The following is a 20,323-nucleotide window of genomic DNA, read 5'->3' as shown; positions in this document are numbered from 1 at the left end:
TGCATAAATAAATTGATTAACACATTACTTATTTTTTGACTTTAAGTTTTGAATTTTGTGTACAGGGTCTAGTGGTTATTGCCATATAACCCAGTCCAATAATATGGATTATAATGGTCATATCACACTGAAATGCAACAGGGTTAAGTGTTATTGAGATGCTCTTTTTAGTGATGAATTTTAATGCTGTTTCTCTTCAATTTACCATTCCTGGAATAACAGAGTATAGCCAACGTGAAAGGGCCAGTATGAATCCACTCCAGCTCACTAATGCTTAGGGCATTGATCTTTATGTGTTGCATTACATTTTTTATGACTTCCAATTTTTTATATTCATACTTCCTACATTCCACATTCCAATGATTAATAGATGTTCTTCAGCTGTTTATTTTAATTTAAAGTCATGCCACACCAGCAATAGAAGAGTCAGAACGTTCTACTCCACCCATGTCATTGTCGACTCTTCTTTGCAGAAGCAGCTCAGTTGTGGTTTGACTATCTTCCGACTCAAAGGGTGCCTCTTCCAGCACTACATCAGATAACGCGCCCCAGTTATTTATAATGTGTTTTCTTCTGGCCGAATAGTTTTTCTTTAGAAACAAGTTGCCCTGTTGGTCTTCCTACTTTGATTTAGCCTGGAAGCTGGGTGACCCTGTTTCACAATTTATCGCAGTCCAGAATGAGGATTGCTCTCAACCACAGAGCATGGAATGGGGCCTATTCTTCCTTCCTTTCTGGAGGAAGATAGGGGATTTTGTCTGTATCAGCATTGGCTATACTTCATAGAGACTAGATTTCTAGATTTTGATTAGGTACAAAATAAACTAGATTTCTAAGAATCTGATTTGGTGCAAAAAGAGACTCCAACTTCAATACATTAACCCTGTTTGGCAAACTTATCTGAATTTGGAGAATCAAAATATAGGCAGTCATTTAAATATTGCAAAATGTACTAGCAATTAATCTAGTTTAAAACATCATGTTCCCAAACAATTCCTGTCTGTGCTCAAATATTGACCTACTGGGGATGGTTAATTGGAAGGCTAGTTTCATCTCTAGAGGATTTATGGAACCAAAGCAGAAGGGGGATTCTCTAGAAATGAGACGAGGAGAGGTGAGAGTTGAGCAGGAGCCAAGATTGTGCCTCTGCAAGTGTCAAAGTCCCACCGTCTTCCTTTGGGAAGAGGCAGCATGGGAAGAATCAGAGGCCATCGCTGTCTGTTTTTGTCAGTGATGGCTGGTTTCAATTGGCCTCAGCCTCCATGGCTTCTAGAATTTTAAGTAGGTCTCACTTTGGGCTTCAGTGAAGAATGTGGTTGCTGGTCTCTCTTGGCAGAAGGTAAGGAGGGTAAAGAGAAGACCAGATGATTGAGCTATTGTGTGGATTAGACCCGGGGAGTGGCCTCATGCCCTTTACTGACATTGAGTCTTCCAGTCCTTGAGAGGGACTACATAATGTGGAGTCACACATGAACTGAAACATAATTTCACCTCGTGGAGCTAAGGAAGTAGAAATATTTATCCAGGTTACTATCCACAGTGAGTCTTTAAAATAGACTGTAGGTGAGGGATAGAGCAACCAATCAACCAAACCCATGGAGATCAAGATGCAGTCCAACTACTACTTGCTATACAGAACAGAGTAGAACTACTTACTCTCTGTGCTTCTGAGGACAGGAGTCTTTATGAAGCCAGGCAGCTTAGTCTTTCCCGTGGAGCGACTGGGAGGTTCCAATCCCCAACGTTTGAGATGAGCAGCTCTACTGCTTAACTTCATGGCACCACCAGGACTCCTTGCTGAGGGCGAGAGAAGAAGGAACTCGCTCTCTAGCACTATGACCTATTTCTTATGCTGCATCAGAGTAGAAAGTTGGAATCGCTCATCCTCCCTGGGAAGAGGAGGGCACGGTTTGCTGGGACATCCAGATAACAGGGTGAAACTTGCTTAGTTTCTGATTTACATAATCAGTTCCTGGTAGATAGTAGATGTTCAGTAAATACCTGACAATGGATGCATGCACGAACAGCTCTGTTAATTGCGCTGTGTGATGGAGGAAGGAGGAGACATATGTAAAGGTCTTTAAGGAGAAGGATAGGGCTCTCTCAGTGGATGGAGATCAAGGAGGCCGCACTGTTGCCGTGAAAAAGACTCATCAAGGAGGGCACAATGTGACAGATGGTATGCCCCTAAATTTTCTGGGTAAGAAGAGACTCAGAGTTTATCAACAAGACCTTTAACTAGTTAGGAATTGTGCACCAGCAAAATTATATAAAAGATGATCACTTTGGGCTACAATTAAAGATCACAACTTTTTCATTTTTAGATCCCCGAGGATGAGAAACCCTAGAACTGGATAAAGTAAGTGTTACTCATTCACTCTTTAATGCCTTGGTTGAATACACAGAAGGTAAGAATGAACTTCTATTTGCCTAATATATGTATTATGCTATAAATGCTCCCCTAAAAAGATTACCTTCCAATAGAACCATATTGTTGCTTTAGTAGCTAATATGGTTTAGCTCCTGACTCCTGATGATTCCACATATAAGTAGTACAGTGTTGAATCTGGCACTAAAGAATCCCCATGATCACTTGTGGCTTGGACCAATATGATCACAGAGTTTTCATTGGCTTTTTCAGAACTAGATGACTAGGTTTTCTTTCTAGCCCTTCTTAGTTTGGAAGCTGTGCCGAAACCTGTTCAACACCCTAACAATATGCAAACCTCCACTGAACAGAGGGTGGTGGTTATGTCTGAGGTGCATGGACTGAGAATCAAATCTAGGTCTTCTGCATAGAAGGCAAGAATTCTACCACTGAACCATTAATGCCTCAAATAAAACCTTAGGTGCAATGAAATACAAATCAGTTTTCACAGGATAAAATGCCCAAGTTAAGCAGAAAAAGTGATCCTGTGGTAGAAGGTGATGGAAACAAACAAAATCAGTTGCCATCCAGTCACATAGGAGGCAGGTAGAAGATTATATAAGATAGAGCGGAGTTGCTTTGTACCATGGGATATAAAGCTGTGGAAGCAGGGCAACTGAAGAAGATATTGGTGATGAAGGCACTTGATCATTGAGGATCTAGTTAGCCTAGCAGACATCTTGGTAGTCAAAGAATGCTATAGAATCAGCCAGTGAGAATGTTGGTGAATTACTTCAAGGTGGTTTCTGTCCCCCATTCCCCTCCTCCCCATTGGAATTTGGAGGCAAGTCCTCTGTTATGAATGATGGAGGAGGTAGCAGACCAAAGTACTTGAGAAGACCAGTGAAATTCTTAGAGTTCAGCAAGTAGAACTGACTGAGCACTTATATTAGGACCCATCTTCGTGCTTATAGTGCCACTCTAAATTTGTCATGGCACCAGTCAACAAGTTTTGTGGTCTTCTTTAGCCATGCCATGGTCAGCCTGTAATAGTAATGGTGGATATTACATAAAGTGTGCTAGAATTCTGACCTTATTTGTTGGGAGATTGAGCTTATTATGGGACCAACGCACCTATATGTAACCCAAACCATGGAGACTTTTGTGTTGCTTGTGTGTTTCAGCAGAGCTTCCAGACTAACCTGGACTAGGAAGAAAAGTCTGGAGATTTACTCCCCAAAATCAACCAAAGAAAATCCAATGACTCACAGTGACTGAGTAGTGTTTCATTATGCTGTGCTTGGGTTGCTATGGATCAGGGTCTGATATAATGGCAGCTAACAGACAATAATCAACAGAGTTGATAGTAGACCAATTAGCCAAGGATACAGAAGAGGACATGGAACAAGGGATACCATTTCTGACGTCAGATAGAACTTGGCAAAAGCAAAAATACCAGAAAGATGGTTGCATGTGTTTTATTGGCTATGCAAAGACATTTGACTGTGTGGATCATAACAAACTAAACTATGCCTTGAGAAGAATGGGAATTCCAGAACACTTCATTGTGCTCATACAGAAACTGTACATGGATCAAGAGGTAGTTGTGCTAACAGAACCAGGGACTACTGCATGGTTTTAAACCAAGAAAGGTGAGTGTCAGGGTTGTATTCTTTCACTTTATTCAAACTATATACTGAACAAATCATCAGAGAAGCTGAATTTTATGAAGAAGAATGGGGCATGAGGATTGGAGGAAGGCTCATTAACAATCAATGGTATGCAGATTACACAAACTTGCTTTCTGAAAGTGAGAAGGATTTGAAGCCCTTGCTGATCTAGATCAAGAATTTTAACCTTTAGTATGGATTACAACTCAATGTAAATAAGACCCAAATCCTCACAACTGAATCAATAGGTAACATCATGATATACAGAGAAAAGATTGAATTTGTCAAGAATTTAGACCTTTCTTGGATTCACAATCAATACTTCATGAAAATGTCAATAGATCAAATGACACACTACATTGTGTACTGTGCACAAGACTTCTTTTTTTATTATTAATAATAGAAATATCTATTAAACTATTAAGATGTGAAAATATTGTTTTTTTCCATTTTATCGGGCTCTCTTACAGATATCATAACAATCCATAGTTCAATTAGATCAAGCATGATTGTACAATTGCTGCCACCATCATTTTCAAAACATTTTCTTTCTTCTTGCACTCTTTGATAGCAGCTCTCCTTTATATCTGCCTTCCCCCACCCTCCCCACCAGAAATCCTTGTTATTATATCAAATATTAGTATTAGTATTGTTATTCCTTCCCACCTCCGTGTCTTACACCATCCTATGCATCCATGCAGCTACCATTCTGTATTTTTTTCCCCTCGAGTAGGGTTATATATTCATTATCGTTATCACTCCCCCTTCTCCCTCTCCCCTTCCCTTTCTGTACCCTCAGGGAATCATTACTCCCATTACTTTTTCTGAAGGGTTTATCTATCTTGGATGTTATGCATTGAATGATCTTAATTATACAAATGAACATATGCAGGCCTAGCAGGATAATGAGGTAAAACAAAGACCATAATAGTAGGGGAGGAAATATTAAAGAAATAGAAGACATTTATGTGTTTCAACAGTGCTATATTGCTTTCTGGATACATCATCCCTTCTGCGTAGCCCTTCTGTGAGGGACTGTCCAATTATCTTGCAGGTGGTTTTTAGGTCTCCACTTTGCTTATGCTTCATCACGTCAATGTGGTTGCTTGTTTTTGAACTTTTGATACCTCTGCCCATCGACACCTCCTGATCACACAGGCTGGTGTGCTTCTTCCATGTGGACTTTGTTGCTTCCCTGCTAGATGGCTGCTTGTTTAACTTCAAGCCTTTAAGACCCCAAATGTTTTATCTTGTAATAGCTGGGCACCATCAGCTTTCTTCACATTTGCTTATGCACCCATTTTGTCTTCAGCAATCATGTCGGGAAGGTGAGTATCATACATTGCCACATTATTGGAACAAACCATTTTTGTACTGAGATAAGATTAAAGTAGAGACCCAAAGTTCATCTGCTTCCTTGTTGGATTTATACACAGACACACACACACATATGTGTATATATATGTAATAAACCTATCTTTATATATTTACATATATACATATCTAGATTTATGGCTATATATAATTTTTACTTTCTTGTTCTTTTCTGTTTTTCTTTCCTCCTGCCCCACTATCATGTTTACCCATCATTCACCTCTCAGTAATTCCTCTTGAATACATTTCTGTGGATCAAGCATGACTAAGAACGCTTCCCTCTTCTCACCCTCACTTTTAAATCCTTTGCTATTTCCCTGTCCCAGTTGTTATTGGCTCATTGCTCCCCTCCCCACACCTTCTCCTCTCCTATGTGGCCCTCACCCCAAACTTTGGTCCATTGCCTTCTCCTTGAGATTGTTTATCCTGCCTATCTTATATAGACAGACACCAAAAAATAAAGGGAAAAAAAGAAGAAAACAAAAATTTTAAAACTCTGCAAATAGTTCCAAATGTAACTATTGTCCTGACTCCAAGTATTGATGAGTATCCCTCTGTTGAATAGCAAGCAGGCCCTGATAAAATCTATCGGACCATTCCCCTTTCCTTTTGGGGATCCATCTCCCAGAACCCGCTTACCTAACAGTACTTATACCCTTTTAGTCTTCAGCATTCATGTCTGAGTGGCACACCTTCTACAAGACCCATTGCTCTTCCTCCAGCCAAGGCTGTAGCAGTCTAGTGTCCTGTTATACCTTTAACTCTCAATGTGGCCCCTTTGTGGATATCCCCCAACCAGTTCAGATGAGGTGACAGGTACTGCCCCTCCCACCCCCCTGAGTCAGAAGTCTGCTATGGAGATTCCTCACGGACTTTATGTGCACAGACCTCTTGAAAGTGTGGAAAAGCAAGAATGTTCCTTTGAGGACTAAGGTGCCCCTGACCCAAGCCTTGGTCTTTTCAATCTCTTCATATGCATATGAAAGTTGGACATTGAAGATGGAACTCTGAAAAAGAATTTTTGCTTTTGAACGATGGTACTGCAAAAGAATATTAAAAGAACCATGGATTCCCAAGACAACGAACAAATCTCTCTTGGAAGAAGCACAGCTAGAGTGCTCCTTAGGGAGCACGCTAGCTCCCTGAAGTACAAATCCTGATTTTTGTGATTTTCCTGATTATGTCCCTGGTCAGCATCAGTCGTCATTTCTATTTTCCTCGTCACGTGGACCAATCATTCTCTCCACACGCCTATGTACTTCTTCCTGGCTAACTTGGCAGCCGTGGGGAACTGCTCTTTCTTCAGCATAGCCCCTCTGACTCTGGCCAGTGTCTTGGTCTGTGAAAGTACCACCATCTCCCTTCTGGGGTGTGGTACCCAGATGTTCTTCTTCATCTTCCTGGGCAGCGCAAATTGCATTCTGCTGGCCATCGTGGTGTATGACTGGTTTGTGGCCATTTGTCTTTTGATAGCTGAACTCCATCAGCTTTCTTTACCACATTTGCTTATGCACCTGCTTTGTCTTCAGCGATTGTGTCGAGAAGGTGAGCATCATGGAATGCCAGTTTAATAGAACAAAGTATTCTTGCATTGAAGGAGTATTTAACTAACTCCATAATTTTAAGTGTAATCTCTTATTTATATTTTATTAAATGTTATTGTTGTAAAATTTCCAACCACTGTGAAATGTAATGGAGAATGCTTTAGTTAATAAGGTAGATGTAGTTTTTCCCAATTTGTGGAAAGCAAGCAGGCAGAGAATGAGTCATTGGTCATCAAGGCTAGGTTGGAATGGGTCACTAGCAAGGGAGAAGATCAGTCTTGACAGACAGGTCAAAAGAGGAAGTATGGAATGCATAAATGATGGGAGGCATTGAGAGTGAGGCTTATGAGATGTGCAGGGTGTGAGGAATCCCAACATGTGTCGTATTTTGTTTATCTCATGGAAACCTGTGATGATTTGGCAGTTATGATGCAGTCTTCTCTCATGATGAGACTGGATATCATACTCCCCTCCATGAGTTCTGCTATGAATAGCCAATGAATTGAAAAGGAGTTTAGTTGGGTGTGTTGTTGATTCCAGTATCTATAGACAGTCTGGCAACGCTATTTTACTTTCTGCTGGATCAGGACCTTACATGTGAGTCATCATCATTTGACTGCCGGTTTCTTTTGACTTCCTGCCTGCTGATCCTGGGAGCTTTTAGGTTCTGAAATCTGTAAATCAGCAGCCTGCCCGCTTCCCTGCCAATCTAGAGCCTGATCTTGGCTTCATCAGTCCCTGAATGTATTTGAGTGAGACGAATCCTCCATCCTAACATCTGACTCATGGACTTGGAACTTGCCAGGCTACAACTATTCTCTTGGAATCTCTCTCTCTCACTGCCATTGAGCCGATTCTTTGATTCTGATTCAATGCAATCCTACAGGACAGAACAGGGTAGAACTGCCCCTTTGGGTTTCAGAGACTATAACTCGGTGGGAGTAGAAAGCCATGTGTTCTCCTGTAGAGTGGCTGGTGGTTTTGAGCTGCTGACCTTGTGGTAAGTGTCCAATGCCTAACCACAATGCAACCAGGCCTCCATAAATAAATAAATACATATAATCATATACATTTCGCTGTTTTTGCTTCTTTAAAGAATGCAACCTCAGGCCAGTCCTAATTACCATTTTCTTTTCATTTATATGGAATGTTTTATTTCCTTTAGAATTCTGTATAACTAATCTGTTGAAATAGAATTATTAACGATAGGGGTTCTCATCAATTCTCTAGACTACGTAAGTCTAGCAACATAGTAAAAATAAATAGAAGAGCAAACCTTGCCATCCAACTTACCATTTAGCAAAGCCTTCAGGAGGCTGGTGGGACTCTGCCAATACCACAGTTCTAACACTCAGAATGCTGATGAAGCAAAAGCTCTGCCAACCTGGCAGGGCTCCCGACAGATTTGTGCTTCCACACGTTTTAAACAGGCTGCTACAGCTGGTTAAGTCCTACGAGCCAAATGAAAAGCAGACTTTTCTTCAATAATGCTACACATATTAAAATTAACTAGAATGAAGCATATCAAAATAATAATCTATAAAGTCATCCTTGCAAACTTTAAACAAGACTATTTACGGTATTTACCAATTCCTAAAATTTAATGCATCTTTGTGTGTTAAGAAAATCCCAAATTAAAAAAAAATCACTTTAGCACTAACTTTGGCTGTTTCTATACATCATATGCTATGTGATGATATAAATTGCAGTCATTAATTTTGTAAAAATACACTGTCTTTCACTGCCATCGAGTAAATCCTGACTCATAGCGACCCTTTAGGACAGGGTAGAACTGCCTCTGTAAGTTTCTGAGACTGTAACTATTTATGGCAGTAGAGAGCCTCATTTTTCTCCCAAGGAGCAGCTAGTGGTTTTGAACAGCTAGCCTTTTGGACTACAGCCCAATAAATAGCCACTACATCACCAGGGCTCCTAAACACACACACACACACACACACACACACACACACACACACACACACACACACACACTCTCTCTCTCTCTCTCTCTCTCTCTCTCTCATGTATAAAAGCAGTAGTATAAAAGTTAAAATTAAAAGGTTATCTGTAGTGACATAAATGTCCTAAACATTAAGGAAACTTTACAAATACCTTTTCTATTTGTAAACAGAAGCAACATAAAATCGATCTGATTGTGTTAGGAACTTTGTTCTGGAAACTTGTGAATAAAGTATTGATTGCTGTTGTTAGGTGCCGTTAAGTCAGGTCTGGCCCACAGCAACCGTATGCACAGCAGAAGGACACACTGACTGACCCTGTGCCATCTTCACAGCTGTGTGGTTTGATCCCATGGCTGCAGCCACTGTGTCAGCCCCTCTTGCTTAGGCCGCCTTCCCTTTCACTGCCCCATCTGCTTTAGTCAGCACGATGTCCCGATAACGAAGTACAGGAGACTACGTCTCACTATCCTTGCTTCTAAGGATATTCTGACAACCCTTCTTCCCAGACAGAGTGGGCGGGTTTTTTGGCAGACGATGGTCCCTTCAGTGTTCTCATAGCACTGTAATTCAAACGCACCAGTTCTTCGGTCTTCCTGACTCAACGTTCACCTTTCACACGGGAGGCGTCCTGGTCCTGTAAAGAGTTACCATCTGCGAACCCCACAGGGGTGGTTCCCTTCTGCGCTAGAGGGACACTGGTTGGACTTGACTTGGCAGTGAGTTTGGAGTGCTGAGCATTGCGTCTGCGTGTTTTAAGAGTTCATCCTGATGAGACCCATCTGGGATAGCCTCCTTTGGGTTGAATGCTTTATAAGAGAAGTTGCTGAAGAGGAAGCTCATCTTCCCCTTCCCCCTTTTCGCTGATCCAAAAATCTCACATTGTTATTTTCAATTATTGCTTAACACAACGTGTTGCAAATTCGTTGTCATGTGCACATGTGGGTTTTTTCCCTTTTTTCTTTTTTGCATATGTGGGTTTGAAAAAGAAAACTTCCCAGAAATGGACTATTTCTAGGCCTTTCGTCCTCCCTTTTTAATCAATGATTATGGTGGCCTAAAGCAATAGTCCAATTCTAATTAAGTTTGGATATGACATAGGAGCAATTGGGAGGATGGAGCAGGCCCACGCAGTGTTTTCGTTCTGTTGTGCGGAGGGTCACTGCGGTCATAACTAACTTGAGAACACCTGACAACAGCAGCAGTTTGCTAAGTATTGAGCAGAAGAAATGGCAGAACTTTCTAACATAATATGAAAATGAAAGATTAAAGAAGATAAAGTCAGGGTAAGAATATTGAAAAACGAGAACAACTTCTTTAAAAAAATCATTTTATTGGGGGCTCATACAATTCTTATCACAATCCATCCACAATACATACATCCATTGTGTCAAGCACATTTGTACATTTGTTGCCACCATCATTCTCAAAACATTTGCTTTGTACTTGAGCCCTTGATATCAGCTCCTCATTTCCCCCCACCCTCCCCCTTCCCCCTTCCTCATGAACTGTTGATAATTTATAAATTATTATTATTTTGTCATATCTTACACTGTCTGACGTCTCCCTTCACCCACTTTTCTGTTGTCCATCCCCCAGGGAGGAGGCTATATGTAGATCCTTGCAGTCGGTTCCACCTCTCTACCCCACCTTTCCTCCACCCTCCAGGTATCGCCACTCTCACCACTGGTCCTGAAGGGGTTCATCTGTCCTGGATTCCCTGTGTTTCCAGTTCCTATTTGTACCAGTGTACATCCTCTGGTCTAGCCAGATTTGTAAGGTAGAATTGGGATCATGATAGTGGGAGGGAAGCATTTAAGAACTAGAGGAAAGTTGCATGTTTCATCGTTGCTACCCTGCACCCTGACTGGCTCGTCTCCTCCCCACAACCATTCAGTAAGGAGATGTCCAGTTGCCTACACATGGGTTTTGGGTCTCCACTCTGCACTCACCCACATTTACAACTATATGATTTTTGGAGAACAACTTTTGATAGTCATTTGTGATGGATTGATTGGGACAATAGTTCCAGAGGGTCATCCATTCTTTCTAGACAATCTGGGATCTATGAGAATTTAAAAGTCTGTTCTGAAAATTTCCCCTTTTGATCAAGATTTTTCCATGGGCTCTTTTTTTTTTCTCCAATGGTTTTATTGGCAAGTCATTTACATATTATGGAATTCAATAGTTCAATCATTCAATCATATCATGGAGAATTGTACAATCACCCCCACATCAATTTTAGAGCATCCTCCCATCCCACCATGGATAAATCGTCTTTAAGTTGATTTATGCAATCACAATCAGTTCTAGTGCTCCCCCCCTCCCTCCCTCCTGTCTTCATTAGTTACTCCCCAAATCCCTCTTCCCTCCCTAGCCTCCTCCCCACCTCCGTATTCCCTCTATCCCTTTGTATCAGTTATTATCATTAGGCATCCACTCCTCCTGTGCTTCACAGTTGGGGGACCCAACAGAAAACAATAAAAAACAAAACTGTGCTAAGGTGGGAAGGATGAAAACATAATACTACACAGACAAAAATACTAATAATGCATAAGATGGGAAAGACCCCCAACAATGAACAAAAAGCCAGGGAAGAAATTTCTGTCATGGAATAGATTCAGGTTGCATCTATGGGTGGTCAACTGGCTAAGTACTGAGTTTGGTCCAGTGTTATCAGGGTTACAATAGATTCTGCCTAAGTAAGGCTGATGGGGGCTCTTGCCTGTGGCTAGCATGCATCTACCAGTACCTCAGTCTGACCAGATGCTCTGCAGATAGGGTTTGGGCTCTCACCATCCCCCACAGCCCTCCACAAATTTGGTGTTCATAAGTTTTGCTCAGATACTTTTTTCTTCACCATACTTGAGTTTTTTAAGTGTCATCTTTGGATCACACAAGCTGGTGTGCTTCTTTTGTGTGGACTTAGTTGACTCCTTGCTTAGATGGCTGCTTGCTTGAATACAAACCTTTAAGACCCCAGGCACTGTTTTGATTGATAGCCGGGCATCTGCTTTCTTCACCACCCTTTGCTGTGGCGCCTTTATCTTCAGTGATCATTCATGGTTGCGAGTATCGAGTAGGGTCATGATATAAGAACTAATTATTCTTAAGTTAGAGCTAGGATTTAGTGTGAGTTCAAAACCCATTCCTGGATCTATCGCTTTCTTTTATTTATTTAATTTAAAATTAATTTCCTATACTTTAGGAGGTAAAACATGTCATATCACTCCATAGTCCAATCATGTCAAACATAATTGTACAACTTCTTACATAATCCTACATGTTTTCCAAAACATACTTTTCCTTCCTGAACTTCTTGACATCATCTCCCTCTTGTCTCTCCCACCCTTTTATATCCCTCTTCCCTCAAACCCTTGTTATATTTCTTTTCCCTGCAGGTTCAACATCTGTGGACTTCATTTGCAGAAAAAAAATAAAACAAATAACACAGCTTCAAGAAGGTGAGCTCCAATGGTGACACACCTCTGAGATACACTCTAATGTAAATGAGCATAAGCAGAGAATAACAGAATGGCCATCACAGGGTTGCCAGGATAATACATGTCTTAATACAGCACACCTGGCATTGATGTATGGAGACCTTGTTTGTTCACCCACCAACAGTACATAGCTCTTGGTATACCTGTCTTCTTCTCCCTCAGACACCACGTGTTTTCCAGCTTATATCCTCAGGTTCCAGTTCACCCAGCGGAGTTCCCATTTAGGGTCTCACCGCTGCAGCCTTGGGAGCATGCCATGTATCCACAGCTCAAAATTCAGTGTCCCGGTGTCTGCAGCATCGGCCTGGGTTCCTGGGACACCCCCAGGTGCCCTAGATCAATTCTGACCTCCCTCTGAACATCACTAAAGATCCTTTCTACCTAAAGATCCCAAGAGCATCCTCAGTCTCACTTGGGTCAAAACATTCAGTAGGGGTAGCTGAGCACCATCCCACTGTGCTGATTTCCTGGCAAAGGAGGCTGTCACTCCTGGAGGCAATTAGACACAATTTACATTTCTTCCTCTTATTTATTACTGCCTCTCCTTCCTAATTAGCAGTCAATTGTGCCTTAGATGCCTGCATGCAAGCTTTTATGACCCTGTGTACGGTGCTCTCACAGCCACTATTCTGACTCATAGCGACCCCCTGTGGGTTTCGGGGACTGTAACTGTTTACTGGAGTAGAAAGCATAGTCTTTATCCTGAAGAGCTGCTGCTGGGTTTGAACTAACAATTATGTGGATCACAGGCCAACCCATAACCATTACACCACCAGGGTTACATACACACTATGATATGAAATATGAAATACAAGAGAAATGATAAACACATTATTTGCCCAAATGAACTGGGATGTCCCATGAAACCCTTAAACCAAGGAAAAAATTTCCATGAGGTATTTGCTTGAATATAGGAACCTCAGCAGCTACTTGTGTGTGTGTGTGTGTGTATGTGTGTGTATTCACATGCCATTGTTGTAAGTGTATCCAACACATAACTTCTGATAATTCAACTTATAAAAGGTCCAGTTTATTGACACCAATTGCAATTGGCTGTGTACCCTATCCTTCACCAAAGTGATTTTTCTACTATCACTAAGGCCCCTTTCCCTGGTAACACTAATAAACTGTAGACTCCATATTTGCCTTTCTTGACTTTTTATGTAAATGAGGTCATACAACACATGTCCTTATGTGATTGGCTTATTTTACTCAAAGTAAAGCCTTCCGACTCCATCCATACTGGGGCATATACATCAAAGGTTTTCCCACATGCTTTACATTCATGAGGTCTCTCTCCGCTTTGAGTTCTTCTATATAGAGTAAGGTGTGAGGAATGAATAAAGGCTTTCTCAAATTCTTTCCATTCATCTGGTCTCCACTCTGAGTTCTTAATATAACCCAGCGTGGGATGAGGCATAGCTAAAGGTTTTCTGACATTACTTACATTCATAAGGCTTATCTCCATTATAAAAATTTAATGGGAATGTGCTACAATGGGAATTTAATGGGAAATGAAAGACTAGAGGTTTTTTATTTATCAATTATTATTATTTTTAATCGTTTTATTAGGGGCTCATACGACTCTTATCACAGTCCATACATACATCAATTGTATAAAGCACATTTGTACATTCATTGCCCTCATCATTCTCAAAACATTTGCTCTCCACTTAAGCAACACGGGGCATTACACTGAATTTTAAAGACTTCTACTTTGATTAAGTGCAAAAATTAACTTCTATTTGGATACATTAAAGCTGTTTTGCCAAACGACCTCAACCACGAGGAATCAAAATTTAGGCAATCATTAAAACATAACAAAGTCTCTTGTCCTGTTAAGGTTTAACAAAAGTGGCTCTATGAGATAAAAAACAAAGCAACCTAAAAAGAAAACATAGCACAATCTAGTAGCAATTAACCCAGTTTAGAATATCATGTCCCCGAACAATGCTTGTTTGTGTTCAAATATTGACCTACTGGGGATGGTTAATTGGAAAGTTGGGTTAGCCTCTTGGGGATTCATGGACCCAACGGAGGCAGGGAATACTCAGAGATGAGATGAAGAGGAGTGTTGAGAGATAACCCCGAATTCGGTCTCTGCAGTCTCAAAGTCTTCCCTTTATGAACGGCAGCATGGGAGGATGAGTAGGACACAGATATGTGTTTTGTCGGTCATGGCTGGGTTCTGTGTGACTCAGTCTAACCTCCATGGTTTCTAGGATATTGAGACAAGATCCCACCTTCTATTTCACTCAGCCTCAGAGAAGGATATGGTTCCTGGTCTCTCTGGGCAGAAGGCTGAGCTGCTGTGTAGTTTGGACCAATGCACTCTACTGGCGTGGAATCTTCCTCGCCCCAGGAGGGGCTTCCTGGAATAAAGTGATATATGAGCCAGAACACTAGTTTAACCATCTGGAGCTAAGGAAGTGACAGTAGTTATGCCAAGGATATCAGTCACAGTAAGTCTTCAAATCAGGCACTCTACAATTGAAGGTGGGAGAAGAGGAATAAGTCTCTGGAATTGTGACTGATGTTCTGTCTTGGCTGAGAGCAGCGAGAAAGACTTGTGCATCCTTTCTTGGAAGAGGAAGGCATGGTTGGTTGGGACATTCCGATAGTGGAGTGTGAGCTGCTTAGTTTCTGAGATATACACTTAGTACCTGGTAGAGAGTAGATGCTCAGTCAATACCTGACAATGGATGGATACGCGAAGAACCCTTTGGATTGCATCCTGTAAGAGAGGAAGGCAGAGGAGTATGTGGAAGTCTTTAAAGAAAAGAAGGGGCTCTCACTGTGGATGAGGCCCAAAGCAGCAGCACTGGGGCCAAGAAAGGGACTCATTAAAGAGGGCATAGCATTGCAATGAGAGTGCACTTCTATTTCCTGGGTAAGAAGACTTGGGGTTAACCAGCCTGACCTACAAATAGTGAGGAATCATACAGTCCCCAAAACATGTAAAATTGATAAAGGAAGAAGCTATTCAGCTACAATCAGTGTTCCCAGTATTATCCCCTTTAAAAAGGCCCCTGAGGAGGAGCCAACTTGGAAATGGCATCAGAGGATATTTCGTATTCACACTTCAGTGCCATGGATGAAGACACAAAAGGCAAGACTACATGTCCATGTGTCTAATACATTTGTTTTGATTTAAATGTTTCCCCCAGTAGTGCACCTTCCAATAAAATCCTGCAGCTGATAACTGCCATGGCGTCAACACCGGCCTCAGGGTGATTCCACACACCGTGGGCCCAAACACTGGCTGGTCCTGTGCCAGGCCCAGGACGTTTGTGACTTGGACCATTGTGATTCAAGGGGTTTCAATGGTTTGTTGTCAGTAAGAGATCACCAGCCTTTTCTTCCTAGTCCTTCTTAGTTTGGAAGCTCTGCTGAAATCTGCTCAACACCCTAGCAATGTGCAAGGCATCCCCAAAAGGCAGGGGATCGTTATGTATGAGGTGCACTGACTGCAAATCGAATGTAGGTATCCTTCATGGAAGGCAAGAATTCGACCACTGAACCAGCAATGTCTCAAATAAAACTCTAGGTTGAATGAAGTAAAAGTAAATTCACACATGCTAACATAAAAAAGTTAAATAGACAAATCTGTCGTGGGACTCAGGATCACTGCATAAAAACCAAACTTGTCACTGAGTCACAGTAGCCAGGCATAAGTTGTTACAAGATGGAGGGGACTTGCTTTGTATTCTGAGAGATAGCTGTTGAAGAAGGGGAGCGGAGGCAGATCTTGGAGATACGGGCACCAGGTCACCAAGAAAGCAGAAGGGACTGAGACTACAATTTGCTGTGTGGAGGGGGAGAAACACTTCTGTGGAGACATTAAAGGTATCTGGGTAGGGAGGAGAGGTTAGAGGTTCAGAGCTGGTATGAATGATGGGAAGTTACGGCCAGATGGCTTTTTCCCCCTTTCTGGAAGTCGGAGGCAGGTCAGGTCATCTCCTATGAGTGATGGAAGGCAGCCACACTCACCACGTTACCACAAAAACTATCCTACATACGAGTGGTGGGAAGGCAGCAGAAGAGAGGACTTGAGAAGATGAGGGGCATTTGCAATCCTCGTGAGTGGAAACCAGTGGAGCTGATTGGGGTCAAATAAAGGGGAAAGAGGTCCTGTTTATATCGCCCTTGTAACTGTACCTCGGCACCCGTCAATCATTTTTGTCCCCTTCTATAGCTGTGTGCTGCCAGGAAGAGTCATAGTCGGTATAACCTAAAGGATGGCTGCACTCTCGACTTTCTTGGGATTCAATTCCTGGCCACTCTACCTCCTGTGTTGCTACTGCCTCAGAGGGGACTTGGGCATTGCTGTGATGGTGGAAAGATTTTATTTATTTATTTTTAATCTTAATAAATGATTTTATTGGGGGCTCTTACAGCTCTTATAACAATCCACACAGCCATTGGAGCAAACACATTTGTACATATATTGCCATCATCATTTCCAAAGCATTTTCTTTCTACTTGAGCCCTGGGTATCAGCTCCTCTTTTTTTCCCCCTCCCTCCTCCACCCTCCTACCCTCGTGAACCCTTGATAATTTATAAATTACTTTTATTTTCATAGTTGGCACCGTCCACTGTCTCCCTTCACCCATGTTTCTGCTGTCTGTCCCCCTGGGGGGAAGGGGTTGTACATGGATCATTGAGATTGGTTCCTCCTTTCTCCCTTCTCCCCTCATCTTCCCCCCTGCCCTTGTGGTACCATTACTCCCATTGCTGTTCCTGAGGGCTTTATCTGTCCTGGTTTCTGTGTGTCGAGAGCTCTTATCTGTACCAGCGTACATGCTCTGGTCTAGCCAGATTTGTAAGGTAGAAGTGGAGTCATGATAGTGACTGGTGACATGATAGTGGTGGTGGGGGGGCAGGAAGCATTAAAGAACTAAAGGAATGTTGTGTGTTTTGTCGACGCTATACTGCACCCTGGCTGGCTGGTCCCTTCCTTGTGACCCTTCTGTGAGGGGATTGTCTCCAGATGGGCTTTGGGTCTCCATTCCAACCTCCCCTCGTTCACATCAAAATGGTTGTTTGTTTGGGTCTTCTGATACCCGATCCCATTGACACCTTGTGATCACCTGGGTTGGTGTGCTTCTTCCATGTGGGTTTTGTTGCTTCATTGCTAGATGGCTGCTTGTTTACTTTCAAGCCTTTAAGACTCCAGACACAATATCTTTCAGTTGCCGGGGCACCATCAGCTTTCTTCACCACATATGCTTATGTACCCATTTTGTCTTCAGCGATCATGGGAAAGACTTTAAGCAGAGCTTCCAGACTAAGATGAACTGCTTCCAGGCTAAGATGGACTGGAGACGGACTTTCCCAAAACTAGCCTGTGAAAATGCTATGGGTCACAGGGGCCCAATTCACAAGTGATCATGAGAACGGCACAGGACTGGGCGCATTTATTATGTTTTGCATGTGTTACTATGCAAACCCTAACAACAGCAGGGTTGATAGCCGCAGGTCAGTCAAGGCGCCAAGAATGGTGACTGTAAAAGAGACATTGACAAGTGGGACCGTCGGTCTATACTGCTTGGAGCAGAATCGACTGTCTTATTTAGAGGAATTGGAAGCATCACAAAGAGCCCTGGTGGCACAGTGGGTAAACATTAGGCAGCTAACTGAAAGATGGTGGTGATGTGAACTCCGCAGCCACACCAGGGGGATCACCTGGCGGGCGGTGGCAGTCTGTGACCATACAGGTTACAATATGGGACACCCTCTAGGGCAGTTCCACTGTACCCTAGAGGGAACGAAGAGTCACAGTTGACTCAAAAGTGATGTGGTTTTTAAAAGCACGTACGTGACCTTGAACAGAAAGAAGAAGAAGAAGAGTTTAGTAATAGGGATGATTGCTAACACTAATTGAGAGCTTAGGAAGTGAGAGACATTTACTTCTGACAGCCCCCCCAAGACCTGTGTCTTGGTGTCATTCCCGCGGTAAGACCAAGAGATGACATAAACACAGTTTAAGCACCTTTTCAAACTCTTACAGTTGTTAAACAGATCAGGGATTGGAAACCAGAAGGTCCCAAACCACAGGGTTGAAGAAACAAGAGTACTCCAAAGTGAGGGATTTGTGGTCTGGGAAGAGGCTACCGTGATTTAAAAACCTGGTGGTAAATGATTTCTAGAGGATTGCACTACTAAGCTCTTTCGGGACACGAGTAGCTGAGTTTAGACTGGAGGTAAAGACTGTTGGCGTGAGGAGGCCCAGGGACCGTGAGGGGAGAGTTGCCTGGGTCATCCAGTCGAGCATCTCTGTCCTAACACTTCTCTATTCTTAGGAGCTGCGCCCGTGTCATCAGTAGGTCCGATGCTTTGAGAAAATGGAGGATGCCAACCACACAGGGATGGTTTACTTCCACTTCCGCCCCTTCTCCACACTCCCGGAGGTTCAGGTGTTGCTTTTTGTGGCTTTCTTGATTATGTACCTGATCAGCCTCAGCGGCAACATCTCCATTCTCCTGATCATCTGGATCCATCCTTCTCTCCACACCCCCATGTACTTCTTCCTGGCCAACTTGGCAGCCCTGGAGATGTGCTATTCCTCCACCATTGCCCCTCTGACTCTGGCCAGTGTCCTGTCCCCTGAGGGAAGCATTATCTCCCTTCCGGGGTGTGGTACCCAGATGTTCTTCTTCATCTTCCTGGGAAGCGCGGATTGCATCCTGCTGGCCATCATGGCGTATGACCGGTTTGTGGCTATTTGTCACCCTCTGCGTTACACTCTCATCATGAGCTGGCGGTTGTGTGTCCAACTCTCCCTAGGATCTCTGGTGCTGGGATTCATCTTTGCCTTGCAGTTGACCGTGCTCATCTTTCAACTCCCCTTCTGTAAGAGTAAAGAAATCAACCTCTTCTACTGTGATACCCTCCTTGTCATGAGAGTAGCCTGTGCCGATACCCGGGTCCAGGAGGCTACTCTGTTTGTGGTCAGCATCACAGTCCTCGCCATCCCATTCCTGCTCATCTCTCTCTCCTATGTCTTCATCGTGGCTGCCATCCTGAAGATCAGCTCTTCAGAGGGGAGGCACAAGGCCTTCTCCACCTGCTCCTCCCACCTCACTGTGGTCCTCCTCCAGTACGGCTGTGGAAGCCTAGTCTACTTGTGCCCCAGTTCCAGCTACTCTCCCGAGAGGGCCCAGATAGTGCCTGTGGTCTATACATTCATCACCCCTGTGCTGAATCCCTTGATCTACAGCATGAGGAACAGAGAGCTTAAGGATGCTTTGAAGAGAACCTTGCTGCCCAGGATGCAATGAATACTCTGAACGTTCTTCTGGAATGTTGTTGGACAAGATCAAAGAATCTGCTAGCTCCAAGATGGGGAACCATGGTGACCAAGAAGTCATTTTATATTTTGACTTCTTCCTGATTATGTTCTTGTTGAAAAGTCATTGCCTGTTTCTTAACCTGTTTCTTCATCGGTAAGATGGGGATTAAGATGCTTGAAGGATCTAAATTCTATTGTTTGTAGTAGCCACGGACCGAGTGGGGCACTAACTCTTGGCAACCTTACATGCAACAAGACAAACTCTTACCCAGTTCTGTGCCATCTCCATGATTAATGGTGCGTTGTGGCCTGTTCTTGTGGTTACTGTGTTGTACTGTCCAAGTTGGGGAAGCTTCTCTGGTTTAGTTACGAGGATTAAAAATTACAGGAAGTAAAAATGCTTTGCGATACCCACGGTGAGATCCAGCAGGGAATGTCCTTGTTATTGGCCTCCCCATCTCATGTGTCCTACATTGGATCGATCTCTAGAGATGACTCTTGGGTTCTTAGAAGGTCCCAACACTGTTCATCTGAGCAGAGGTAAAGCCAGAAACACAGTGCAAATCAATATGGACGATCTCCATCGCTGTTCTAGAAATCCCTTGTTGCAAAGG

General features: G+C 42.8%; 1 protein-coding gene across 1 annotated transcript; it reads left to right on the top strand.

Moving 5' to 3' along the window:
• The first annotated feature begins 18,762 nt into the window (after nucleotides 1-18,762).
• Nucleotides 18,763-19,698, top strand: LOC101639485 (olfactory receptor 10V1-like). The gene has a single exon (XM_004715018.1). The coding sequence runs from the start codon at nucleotides 18,763-18,765 to the stop codon at nucleotides 19,696-19,698; it is 936 nt and encodes a 311-aa protein (XP_004715075.1).
• Nucleotides 19,699-20,323: the final 625 nt, after the last annotated feature.

This window comes from Echinops telfairi, unplaced genomic scaffold (genome assembly GCF_000313985.2).
Source record: "Echinops telfairi isolate 266 unplaced genomic scaffold, ASM31398v2 ScPeMD7_7416;HRSCAF=8454, whole genome shotgun sequence".
Classification (NCBI taxonomy): Eukaryota; Metazoa; Chordata; class Mammalia; order Afrosoricida; family Tenrecidae; genus Echinops; species Echinops telfairi.
Note: the sequence above shows the minus strand (reverse complement) of the source record. Positions and strands in the feature narration are given on the sequence as shown.

Excerpts from the sequence above, each read along its gene's own strand:
- LOC101639485 (XM_004715018.1), top strand. The coding sequence starts at position 18,763 with ATGGAGGATGCCAACCACACAGGGATGGTTTACTTCCACTTCCGCCCC.